Genomic DNA, 12976 nt, shown 5'->3' on the forward strand with positions numbered 1-12976 from the left:
TTACATGGGCGGTATTGGTCATACCAATGCTAATACTTTTAAAATTTCAAAATCATTGAATGATTACGTTTTGATCACAGTTATAATCAGACAAAAACACAGGATTATGGTGTAATAATATGAAGATTATTTTTTTTCAACCCACTTTATGCACATATTACATAACTCCATTTCAACTGCGTCTTCTCTCCGTCATCTTTGTTGTTGTTTTTAGCGCTTCCATAAGGAGTCTACTGACGGATTAAATTCTAACTATACGCTACTTTGTATTAAAAATGGCAACAGCGAAGGATGCATGTGCATTTACAAGCCAGTCTGCCCCTCAATGAGAGGATAAAGAAAAAGAAGGAACTTAAAGGACTACAGTGTCGGACTGTAGCACAAAGCTCTTCGAGTAAATTTATACTATATATGGAGATAAACGTCCCACTGAGGGCAAATTCCAAACGGCCTATTTGGAAGAATCAATCAATCAATCAATGTTTATTAAAGTATGAAGGATGGCAAAATTATTGTATAAATATCTCCGCAATGCCTCCACAGTTTTATTAAACATTTTCTGGACTTATACAGATCTCGAATACACAAAAGCAGGTACCAATTCTTAAGAAAGGTTTGTTTTGCACAAAAGGGTCTCCTTTCTAAAGTCGCATGTTGTTGAATGTGTCATCAACATGCATTGATGCGCCAATATTGCACAACCCTAATGATAGCCCATCACAATCTAATGAGATCACAGCAAAAGCTGCAAAAATAATGGTCAGTTTTTGACTGTACTGTCAGAGATATTAATGTAAAAATAAGTTTATTATTGTTGGACTTTGCTGTGGTGAAGACTTACAATACATTATGCTGAGAGCTGTTTCATATATTATGGTTACTTTTTCTAACTAAAAAAACAGCAACTTAATGCAGTGCAGTTAAATATATTTGGCATTTATTTTGGGCAATACTCTACTTAACATTATACATATTTATTAGAGAGATTATGTTCTACACACATCTTGTGGGAAAAACACTGCCTTAAAAAAATTGGTCCATGCTGCCCCCTTGTGGTTAAATAATTTGGTCCTGACTGCTTAATTTGTGTTTTTTTTAAAACATTTTATGTCCTCATTAAGTTTCTACACAGGCATCATCACTAGCACAGTAAATAAGCTTAGCTGCCGATCAAGGTTTTAATTATTTAATTTTTTTTTAAATTCATTTATTTCAGGCAATGACATAAAAAAAAGTACAAGTTAGACAACACATAATAATATTAATTACTATAATGCAAAATGTAATGTACAATATGTAAGCATGATGATCCAATTTTGCCTGAAAGGGACTGAGAAGAAGATAACTTATTTAATCCCACCCCCAATTCTCCATTCAGTGATTAATACAGTGAGCTTCATTGTTACTTTGTTTAATTATTATAATACAAATGTCGTATCATGGTGGCATTACCACAGGTAACAATAATTATTACACTGTAACAATAATTTGTATCAACAATGTAGGAAGAATGAACATACAAACAATGGTAATATACACAATACCAACAATGGTAATAGACAACATAGCAATAATGGTAAGGAAACATTGAGCACATGTTAACACTTTGAGACAGAGTACAACAGCAAGTCAAATTAATGACCCTCATCTCTATATTTGAACCAAACCCGATGTTTGTATAATAGCTTAAATCGATTAATAGTTTGGCATTGCTTGTGTTGTAAGTCTCGATTGTTCCAGAGTTTTACTCCACATATATTACAGACACACAAAAACATTTACGAGTGGTTTGAGCTCTCTGCAATGAGAAATATCCAAAGCCTCTCAAGTTATGAGCCTGCACTCGTCTTATAAAAAAACGTTGTAGATTAGGCGGCAATCATTTGTTAAATGCTTTATATAAGATTATTGATATATTATATTTAACAACTTTGAGCAACTTTAATTGCATAAACAGATAATGAGTATGTTCTAAATAACCAACGTTGTGAATGATCTGCACTGCTCTTTTCTGTAATATGATCAGAGGATTAATTGTGTTGTGGTAAGTATTCCCCCACACTTCGACACAATGTGTAAGGTATGGGCGTGCCAAGGTGCAGTATAGAGTACGGAGTGCATTTTCATTAAGGTATAGTTTTGCTTTGTTTATAATTGAGAGGCTTTTGGAGATTGTTGTTTGATTGTGTCTGACATGAGGTTTCCATGATAGTTTACTATTAATTACTACTCCCAAAAATGTATTGTCATTTACGATTTCAATTTGGGTATCATCAATACTTATTTTCTGTTCAGACATTATATTGTGATTTCCAAACATCACTATCTTAGTTTTATTTATATTCAAGGATAATTTATTTGTGTCAATCCATTTTTTTTTATTACGTTTAGTTCTGTGTTTACTGTATTTATGAGCTCATTATAGTCATCACTACTGTAGAATATATTTGTGTCGTCTGCAAATAGTATACATTTCAGTACTTTGGATGTATTAAGCATATCATTAATATACACATTAAACAGTTTTGGCTCTAGCATAAACCCTTGGGGGACACCACAAGCAATGCCAAGAGTATCTGATAAATAATGACCCATTTTTACAAACTGTACCCTCCCTGTTAAATAACTTTTTATCCAGTCTCCAGCCAGCCCCCTGATTCCATATCTTTCCGTCTTATCTAGTGGGATTGAATGATTAATGGTATCAAAGGCTTTTTTTAGATCAATAAATATAGCAACTGCATATTTTCTATGCTCCAGTGCATTAGTAATTACTTCAGTAGTTTCAGTTATCACCATTGAGGTTGCACTTTTGGACCTAAAGCCATACTGACTGTCATTGATTAAATGATGTTTCTCAAGAAACGTTTCAAGTCGAGAATTAAATAGTTTCTCTAAAATTTTTGAGAACTGAGGCAAAAGATAAATTGGTCTGTAATTGGTAAAGGCGTGTTTGCTGTCACTTTTGAAGAGTGGAGTTACCTTAGCGGTTTTCATTTTACTTGGAATGCGGCCAGTCTGGAATGACAGGTTGGATATATAATCATCAATGTTTATTTTTAAATATATGCAATTGCATTCTTTTTGGAATATGATGCATAATTTATTATCAAACGAGAAGCACAATGGTTAAGCATATCACAAAAAAAGTGATCCTGTCCTCTGTCCAGATCCATCCAGAAACTGGAGGAGATGAATGTTGGCATCGATGAGGTGACACAGCAGTGGAATGGACTGGCAGGTGACACCACAGACCCAGAGGTGATGCACAGGCCAAAGCCAGGAGGTGTAAACAGCACATTAGGCAATGGTCATCATGACCTGCAATACCCCAGTGAGCCTCCAGTTCTTGCAAGGTAACGAATGGTAGTTTGCCTGAACAGAATGCACTCATGGAAATAATCTTTAGAAAAAGACATGCTGCCTTAAAATGAATGTGTTTGTGTCTTTGTGCACGCAGTGCGGAGAAGACTGTAGGGCCCGTACAAGATGATTCCGGCAGCCATGTGACACGTTGCACAGCACAGCAGGTAGTCAGCAAAGCAAATTCTAGCTGCTTCCTGCTAGAAATCATACTACTAAAGCTTTGTTCTTTGCAGCCAGGAAAGTCCAAAACCCAGTTTGTTAAAGTGAACCAGCTGGAAGACACGCAGGCAGTACGATCTGTAGCCTTCCATCCCTCTGGGTCACTTTATGCCGTTGGTTCCAACTCTAAAATTCTGAGAGTTTGTGCCTATCCTGACGTACTGACAACCAGGTTGTTGAACCGTCACATATTAATGATAGCTTGAAGTACAACTAATACCTTTTTGGATGTCTTGCCTGCAGAGCCTCTAACATCCATTTTGTTGTGGTTTAGCACTTGGGATGCAGTCAAGCAGCCGGCGGTGCGCTTCAGGAGGAACAAACACCACAAAGGCTCCATCTACTGTGTCGCCTGGAGCCACTGTGGACAGCTGCTGGCCACCGGCTCCAATGACAAATATGTCAAAGTTCTGCCTTTTAATGCTGACAGCTGTAATGCAACAGGTAACGTTTAACAGTGACCCCAAACAGATCACCTTATTCAAAGCAGGATCAAGACTGTGTCATTGATGTGATTCAGGTCCCGATCTTGAGTTCAGCATGCATGACGGTACCATCAGGGACTTGGCTTTCATGGAGGGTCCCGAGAGTGGAGGGTCCATCTTGATTAGCGCCGGAGCTGGAGACTGCAACATCTACACCACTGACTGCCAGAGAGGCCAAGGCCTTCACGCCCTGAGTGGGCATACTGGTAACTGACTATGTCTTGTGTTATATACAGTGCATCTGGGGTCCTGACAGAATGGTGCAAAAAGTAGTTTGTCCGTTATTTTGATACACTGTACAACAATAATATATATATAAAAAAAAAAATATATATATATATATATATGTGTGTGTGTGTGTATATATATATATATATATATATATATATATATATATATATATATATATATATATATATAAATAAAAACAAAAACAAAAACAAAAAAAATATCTATATATATATATTTATGTATATATATATATATATATATACATTTATGTATATATATATATATATATATATATTTATGTATATATATATATTAGAGATGCGCGGATAGGCAATTATTTCATCCGCAACCGCATCAGAAAGTCGTCAACCATCCGCAATCCACCCGATCTAACATTTGATCAGAACCGCATCCGCCCGCCATCCGCCCGCACCCGCCCGTTGTTATATATCTAATATAGACGATGCAAGGCATTAGTGAGGTTATAAAGCTTTTGCCTGTTAAAGAAAAGAGACTGATCCAATGCAGCATTCGCGTGCCACGCTGTCACGACCCAGACGCACACCAGTGCGCAATCATATGGGAGCCGCGCTGAGCGCACCTCCAAGCGCGTCTCGCTGCCGGCGACGGCCGGGTATGGGCCCGACGCTCCAGCGCCATCCATTTTCAGGGCTAGTTGATTCGGCAGGTGGGTTGTTACACACTCCTTAGCGGGTTCCAACTTCCATGGCCACCGTCCTAGCTGCTGTCTATATCAACCAGGGTGAGCCCCACCCCTTTCGTGAGCGCACTGCGCGCGGAGTGACCCCTGTTACGCGCCCCCGGCAACAGGGGTGGCGGGCAGGTAAGCTGCGCGGGCGGAGCGCGCGGAGTGACCCATGTTACGAGCCCCCGGCCACGGGGGTGGCGGGCAGGTAAGCTGCTTACCTGCTGCGCGTGACGCCGGCCGCGGCGAAGGCGGACGAGGCGGGGTGTCGGTGCGGTGGGCGCGGTGGTGACCCTGGACGTGCGTCGGGCCCTTCTCGCGGATCGCCTCAGCTACGGCTCACGGTGGGGCCCTCTCGGGGGAAGGGGCCTCGGTCCCGGACCCCGGCGAGGCGTCGGGGGCCTTCTCCGCTCCGTAAAAGTGTCCATCTCTTCTTTTTTTTTTCTTCTGTTGTGGCATATGCTGCAGGTGCCTGCTCGTTTTTCGTATGTGGGTAACAACATTTAACTATGTATATATATTTCCGAATTGGTTTAACTGCCACCCGCCTGAATCTATTTAAAATCTAATTTTTTTAAATTTCAATCGCCCGACCCGACCCGACCCGACCCGCTGATAAAATCTAATTTTTTTAAATGTCATCCGCCCGATTCGCGGATAATCCGCGGACTCCGCGGTTGTGCCCGCAAACCGCGCATCTCTAATATATATATATATATATATATATATATATATATATATATATATATGTATATGTATATATTGATTTATTTGTGTATGTATTTATTTATATAGCAATTTTCATACATAGGCAAGTTGCACCACAAGGTGATTAAAAAGACAGCATGGAAACACCTGCTTTCATATTAACTAAAAATTAACATAATCTAAAAAATAATAAAAACAAATATTTAAAAATTATATAGAAATAAAATTAAATCTAAAAAAAGAATATTTGTTTATATGTGTTGGCCCTGCGATGATGTGGCGACTTGTCCAGGGTGTACGCCGCCTTCCGCCCGAATGCAGCTGGGATAGGCTACGGCCCTCCCGCGACCCCGAGAGGGACAAGCGGTAGAAAATGGATGAATGGATGGATAAAATAATAATAGTAATAATAGCAATACATGAAATAGAAAATGCAGTAGTACCTCAATTTACTAACTGGTACTGTGACAGCGCTCTTACCTCGAAACATTTGTATCTGATATCAATGTCTACTATTAAAATGTATGTAATTAATTTGGGAATAAATTTAGCCCAAAATTAAAAATCGTGCCCAGATTTTTTATGGATTATGTTGGTTTAAAATCCTGTAATCATGGTAAAAGTTTCTCTCTCCCTGGCTTTCAGGACCCATAACTAAAACTTCTGTTTTGTCCTGGTTGAGCTGTAGGAAGTTAACTGCATTTTAGACTTGATGTATAAAATGCAGTTAAAAATGGTATCTATTGATCCTGTGTCTTCAGGAGACATGGCGATGTTTATCATCAGCATAACTGAGGAAACCAATGCTGTGTCTCCTAATGACGTCTCCAAGAGGCGGCACGTGGAAATTTTTAAAAGATTTGAGACCTAAAACTGAGCCCTGGGGAACTCCACACCTTATTTCATCTAACTCTGCCTTGTAGAAGTGCATTTGGTGTCTGAACAGAATGGTGCAAAAAGTAGTTATTTTTTATACCCTTGACATACAGTGACATAAAACAATTAAAAACGTCAACTGGAAATGGAGCTAAACATGTCAAATATCCATCTTGATACTACATCCATCCATCCATTTTCTACCACTTGTCCCTTTCGGTCTCAGCTGCACTCGGGCAGAAGGCGGAGTACACCCTGGACAAGTCACCACCTCATTGCAGGGTCAACACAGACAACATTCACACTCACATGCACACACTAAGGACAATTTAGTGTTGCCAATCAACCTATCCCCAGGTGCATGTCTTTGGAGGTGAGAGGAAGCCGGAGTACCCGGAGGGAACCCAGGCTGTCACGGGGAGAAAGAAAGACCCCGAGCCCAGGGATCAAACCCAGGACCTTTGTTTGTGAGGCACATCCACTAACCCTTGTTCCACCATCCTGCCCTTTGATACTACAGTACTTTGATATAAATGGAACAGATAAAAAAATGCAACACCTGAACTGCAGACAACATAAAACAACAGCCCGAGTACCCTCAGCCTGTTGGAATATTCAATAAATTTTGTCATTTTTGAAATGCTTCACCTTTGTTTTTGGACAGGCCACATTCTGACTCTGTATACATGGGGAGGATGGATGATCACTTCTGGATCCCAGGACAAGACAGTCCGCTTCTGGGACCTGCGGGTGCCCAACTGTGTACGTGTGGTGGGCACAACCCTGCACGGCTCAGGTGGGTCACCTTGAATGAATGAATAAATTAGATTTATATTTATTTAGCACTTTTTCACAATCGTCTCCAAGCGCTTTACATCGGGAACCTATACATCCAAGCTTGGGGTAAGCTACATTTAAACCAGTGTGGGTGGAAGTGTCTTGCCCAAGGACACAACAGCAGGGCCTAGTATAGCGAATGCCGGGGTCAAACAAGGAACTTCAAGTTTCTGGACTGCCGCTTTACCCGCTGAGCCATTCCGCGCCCTTGCAAACATGCATTGAGTTTCATTCCTTTTATTTTCTTCCTCCTTTTTCTATTTCAACAACTGTTATATTGTGCTGAGCAGCCTGGACACAGCTTTTGTTATTAGCAATATTTTGCTGAGCATTAAGTACAGATACAGTATGTGTGTAGCACTTTTCTAGTGTAGCGATGTTACTGTTGACACAGTATAAGTTGGAGCCCAAAAGCATATACAGTGAAAAAGGTAGACAGAGTCACTACTAGGGATGTAACTTTAAACGGTATAAGGATGAACCACGCTAAAACTTTCCATGGTTTGTATTACCGTTTTAAATGAAAATGATTGTAAAATCGTGATTGATAACACTGGTAAACTTACGGACCGGTGACACTGCTTGTTTACTGGGGAAGCAAGCGAGTGCTGGCTTAAATGCTAACTTGAAAACGAGGGTTTGTCATGATTTGTTGGTGGTGAACCCCAAGATGCAGAGGTGGCAGGGGTAGCGCAGGAAAACATGACTTTAATGTCAAAAGGAAATGCAGGGGAAACAGGAACCAGGATAACAGGAGACAGCAAACAGGATACCAGGAAACCAATCATCGAGCCCTGACTGGAGGGCGAGGCAGGCATGAATAGCAGCCAGCTGATTGACAACAGGTGTGGCCAGGCTGCCAATCAGCAGCAGGTGAGGGGAAAAACAGCACTCAGGGAGCCAAGCTGGAAATGGAAACAAAACAAGAGCGCTGACAGGAAACAAACACCAACCAAGGAAACACAACTCGACGGGAAAGTGACAGATCGTCACAGTGTTATTAACAAGAGTTTTTCTTCGCCTCTCTCCAATGACTTACCTCAATCTAAACTAGGGGTGCACAAAAAATCAATTCACATCAAAATATATGTAAAACAAAATATGTAAATATAAAAAAACCCGATATATATATATATATATATATATATATATATATATATATATATATATATATATATGTGTGTGTACAGTATATATTTTATTTTACTTTTTTGACCAAAAAAAAAAAAAAAAAATATATATATATATATTTTGTTTTTGTTTTTTGTTTTTTTTTCAAATTTAGAATTGGGATGAATAAGATTAGCCATTTGGATGTAAATCGATTTTTTGTGCACCCCTAGTTTAGATTGGGGTATGTCGTTTTTTTAATATGTTTTTAGGCCATCTCAATGCAACCAAAAGGAGTTTTTGTAACCCGTAACCTGTTTTGAAAAATCTTAATTGATAATACTGGTAAACTTACGGACCGGTGACATTGCTTATTTACTGGGAAGCAAGCAAGCGCAAGCCTAAATGCTAACATGAAAACAAGAAATATTAATGTCTTCCTTAATTAAAAAACGATATTCACCAAACTTAACTAGGGGTGCACAGAAAAATTAATTCACATCCGCATTGTAATTCTTATCAATGCCGATTCTAAATTGATTCATCACTTTCAACAATCAATTAAAAAAATGTATATATATAAAAAAAATAATTGTGTGTGTGTGTGTGTGTGTGTGTGTGTGTGTATATATATATATATATATATATATATAGTTTTTTTTTTTGTTTTTTTTCAAATTTAGAATTGGGATGAATAAGATTAGCCATTTGGATGTAAATCGATTTTTTTGTGCACCCCTGGTTTAGATTGGGGTATGTCGTTCTTTTAATATGTTTTTATGCCATCTCAATGCAACCAAAAGGAGTTTTTGTAACCCATAATCTGTTTTGAAAAAACTTAATTGATAATACTGGTAAACTTACAGACCACTGACATTGCTTATTTACTGGGAAGCAAGCAAGCGCAAGCCTAAATGCTAACATGAATACAAGAGATATTAATGTCTTCCTCAATTAAAAAACGATATTCACCAAACTTATCTAGGGGTGCACAGAAAAATTAATTCACATCCGAATTGTAATTCTTATTAATGCCGATTCTATATTGATTCATCACTTTCAACAATCAATTAAAAAATAGTATGTATAAAAAAAATGATTGTGTGTATATATATATATATATATATATATATATATATATATATATATATATATATATATATATATATATATATATATATATATATATATATATATATATACATGTATATATATATATATATATATATATATATATATATATATATATATATATATATATATATATATATATATATATACATATATATGTATATACATGTATATGTATATGTATGTATATATACCTGTATATAGTCGAGGTTTCTGTGGTTTATCGGTTATACAGTGCTCAATACCGGGGTAGAGTGGAATATACGTTAGGTCGGGAAAAAACACAAGAGGCTATATCATCCCTACAAGCCTGTTTCGTAGGTTTCCCTGCTCGTCAGGAGATTTTATTCAACAAAATAAAATATATGTATGTATATATATACATATATATGTACGATATGTTTTTAGGCTATCGCAATGCAACCAGAAGATGTTTTTGTAATCTTTAACCTGTTCTGAAAAAGTTTCATTATAATTATTATACCACATTGCAGGAATCGGTTTGAATCAAAACTCGTGTGGAATCAAGAATTGATTTTGAATCGAATCGTCACCCCAGGAATCGGATCGAATCGCTAGGTGCCCAAAGTTTCACACCCCCAACAAACACCAAAACTTTTACAAATGAAAACAGAAGAAGATAAACATATTTTGACACTCAAATTAAAATAATATGGCTCTTAAGTAGCCAGAACAATATTTCTAAACTACCGGTACATATTTTACATATTGTGTGGCTATTTGAGTCACTAGAGAAAAAGCGCTGTATAAATATAATTCCCTTCACTTCACTTATTTATTTATTGGAATTTGTTTTTTTAATTAAACATTCAACAATAATGTAACAGTAATGATAACCGTGATAGGAAGTTTTCATATTGTTACAGCCTTAGTCACTACTAAGGTAAAGAGACTAAACCAAAAATATCAGGACTAACCTAAACGTAATTACCAATAACAGGACTAGGAGAGAACACTCATAATGAGGTCAACGAAAAGAGGAAAGTGCCGGAAGAGGCAACTATGACAAAAAAATGCTTTAGAATATGTCAAATTATTGTGCTTACCTCCCCCAGGAAGCGCTGTGGCCACAGTAGCAGTAGATCCTAGCGGCCGCCTACTCGCCAGCGGCCAGGAGGACAGCACCTGCATGCTCTATGACATCAGAGGAGGCCGCATCGTCCAGACTTACTGTCCCCACAGCAGCGACATCCGCTCGGTACGCTTCTCCCCCGGAGCTCATCATCTCCTCACCGGATCCTACGACAACAAAATCATCATCAGTGACCTGCAAGGTACTCGTGACATGTTGATGCATCACATATATACCGACATCGTGATATCACTTCATTCGTTTGTACCCAGGTGACCTCACAAAAGCGCTCCCTCAGACGCTGGCAGGGGAACACTGGGACAAGGTGATCCAGTGTAGGTGGCATCCCAAAGACAGAGCCTTCCTCTCTTCCTCAGCTGACCGCACCGTCGTCCTATGGGCCCCCGGGGAGAGTCCGGGTGCTCAACGGAAAACGCAGGAGTGAGCACTAATCGAGCATCATGTTTTTCCCTAACCTCTATGCATTAACTGTTCATGGTCGTTGGTTCATACATGTGTCGAAGTAGTTTCACTTTTAATCCAAAAGTCTTCAGTTTAGGTGTGGAGTTTCCCTATATATATAGTACTCCTCGCAAATAGTCTTTTTTTTTTATATCCAAAGAAATTCCTTCCTTCTTTCCCTCCTTCTTTTGGCTTTTTAGGACTCATATTGAGTTAGCAAAATGGCCAACCTTGTCAAAACGGGGAAAAAAACACACAAAAGGCACACATACTGAAACGCTGAGATGTGAGTGTGTCCTGTTCAGAAAGAGAGTGGAGGGTTCTGCCTCCGCTTCAATGGTGAGCCCTGGTTTTTGTCTGCAGGCGAAAAATAAATGACTGAATGATGCGTTTGTACACAGAGACGCACATAGAGGCACACTTGGCTCGATCGAAAAGTTTGCAAATAGAGGAGTTTGTAAATTGAGGTTCCACTGTATATGGCTCCGTTTACACTGGACACCATATCGGAAAGTTTTTTGCCAGTCTAAACTCTCCAAAGCGCTTCAAATCTGATCTTTTCTGGTCCGAGTCCGTTTGGAATTTGATCTATTCCAATGTGACGTTGACCCTGACTTAAACAAGTTGAAAAACTTATTCGGGTGTTACCATTCAGTGGTCATTTGTACGGAATATGCACTGTACTGTGCAATCATACTTGCCAACCTTGAGACCTCCGATTTCGGGAGGTGGGGGTGTGGGGGGCAAGAAAAACTCAACCCAATGGGACAATGAGAAACCTTGGAGGGGACTGAGATGTGGGGACCCCCCCCCCCCGGACGACCGGTGCAATGGACGTCGAGTGGATCAAGCATAATAGTGTGAGAGTCCAGTCCATAGTGGATCTAACATAATAGTGAGAGAATCCAGTCCATAGTGGATCTAACATAATAGTGAGAGTCCAGTCTATAGTGGATCAAGCATAATAGTGTGAGAGTCCAGTCCATAGTGGATCTAACATAATAGTGAGAGTCCAGTCTATAGTGGATCTAACATAGTAGTGAGAGTCCAGTCTATAGTGGATCTAACATAGTAGTGAGAGTCCAGTCTATAGTGGGGCATTTCTCCCCCAAAGAAACATAAACGGGGAATCTCCACACCTGAAATGTTAATGTAGAAGCCTATTACACGGAGTCCAGTGGCCTCGATTCAACCTTTGTGGGTTAAAGTAACAGTAAGAAATAATCCTCTTAATAAAGGACAGCTTTAAAATCACGTGGAAAGTGAACTGGATTGTAATACGAAATATTATATAGCTTTGTGTGCAGTTTTTGCACTGCAAAAAGTCAGTGTTAAAAAACAAGAATAAAAAAAAAAAAATTAGGGGTATTTTATTTGAACTAAGCAAAATTATCTGCCAATTGAACAAGAAAATTTGGCTTGTCAAGACTTCCCAAAACAAGTAAAATTAGCTAACCTCAATGAACCCAAAAATACCTTAAAATAAGTATATGCTCACTAATAAGTGCACTTTTCTTGGTAGAAAAAAAAGAGACATTTTTGCTCAATATGTTGAAAAATATTCTTAAATTAAATAAGTGCTAGTGCCATTATCTTGACATAATGATATGCGCTCGGCATCATGCTTTTTTTTCATGCTTGAAGTAAGAAATTATTACTTTAAAAAAGTAGTTTTATACTTGTGAGTGTTAATGACACAGCTTTGCAACAGTTGATATTCTAGTTTCAGTATGTTTTACTCAATATAGGTCA

At 38.6% G+C, this 12976-nt stretch overlaps 1 protein-coding gene across 1 annotated transcript in view; it reads left to right on the forward strand.

Moving 5' to 3' along the window:
* Nucleotides 1–11791, forward strand: part of LOC133616567 (WD repeat-containing protein 47-like) — a 33267-nt gene extending 21476 nt beyond the window's left edge. Inside the window, exons 9-16 of the mRNA XM_072914721.1 lie at nt 3171–3356; nt 3461–3530; nt 3600–3757; nt 3860–4029; nt 4106–4276; nt 7256–7387; nt 10746–10964; nt 11035–11791. Of these exons, the coding sequence (XP_072770822.1) occupies nt 3171–3356; nt 3461–3530; nt 3600–3757; nt 3860–4029; nt 4106–4276; nt 7256–7387; nt 10746–10964; nt 11035–11207 (1279 nt within the window). The 3' untranslated portion in view covers nt 11208–11791. The remainder of the gene's footprint in view (nt 1–3170; nt 3357–3460; nt 3531–3599; nt 3758–3859; nt 4030–4105; nt 4277–7255; nt 7388–10745; nt 10965–11034) is intronic.
* Nucleotides 11792–12976: the final 1185 nt, after the last annotated feature.

Source organism: Nerophis lumbriciformis, linkage group LG14 (genome assembly GCF_033978685.3).
Source record: "Nerophis lumbriciformis linkage group LG14, RoL_Nlum_v2.1, whole genome shotgun sequence".
NCBI lineage: Eukaryota > Metazoa > Chordata > Actinopteri > Syngnathiformes > Syngnathidae > Nerophis > Nerophis lumbriciformis.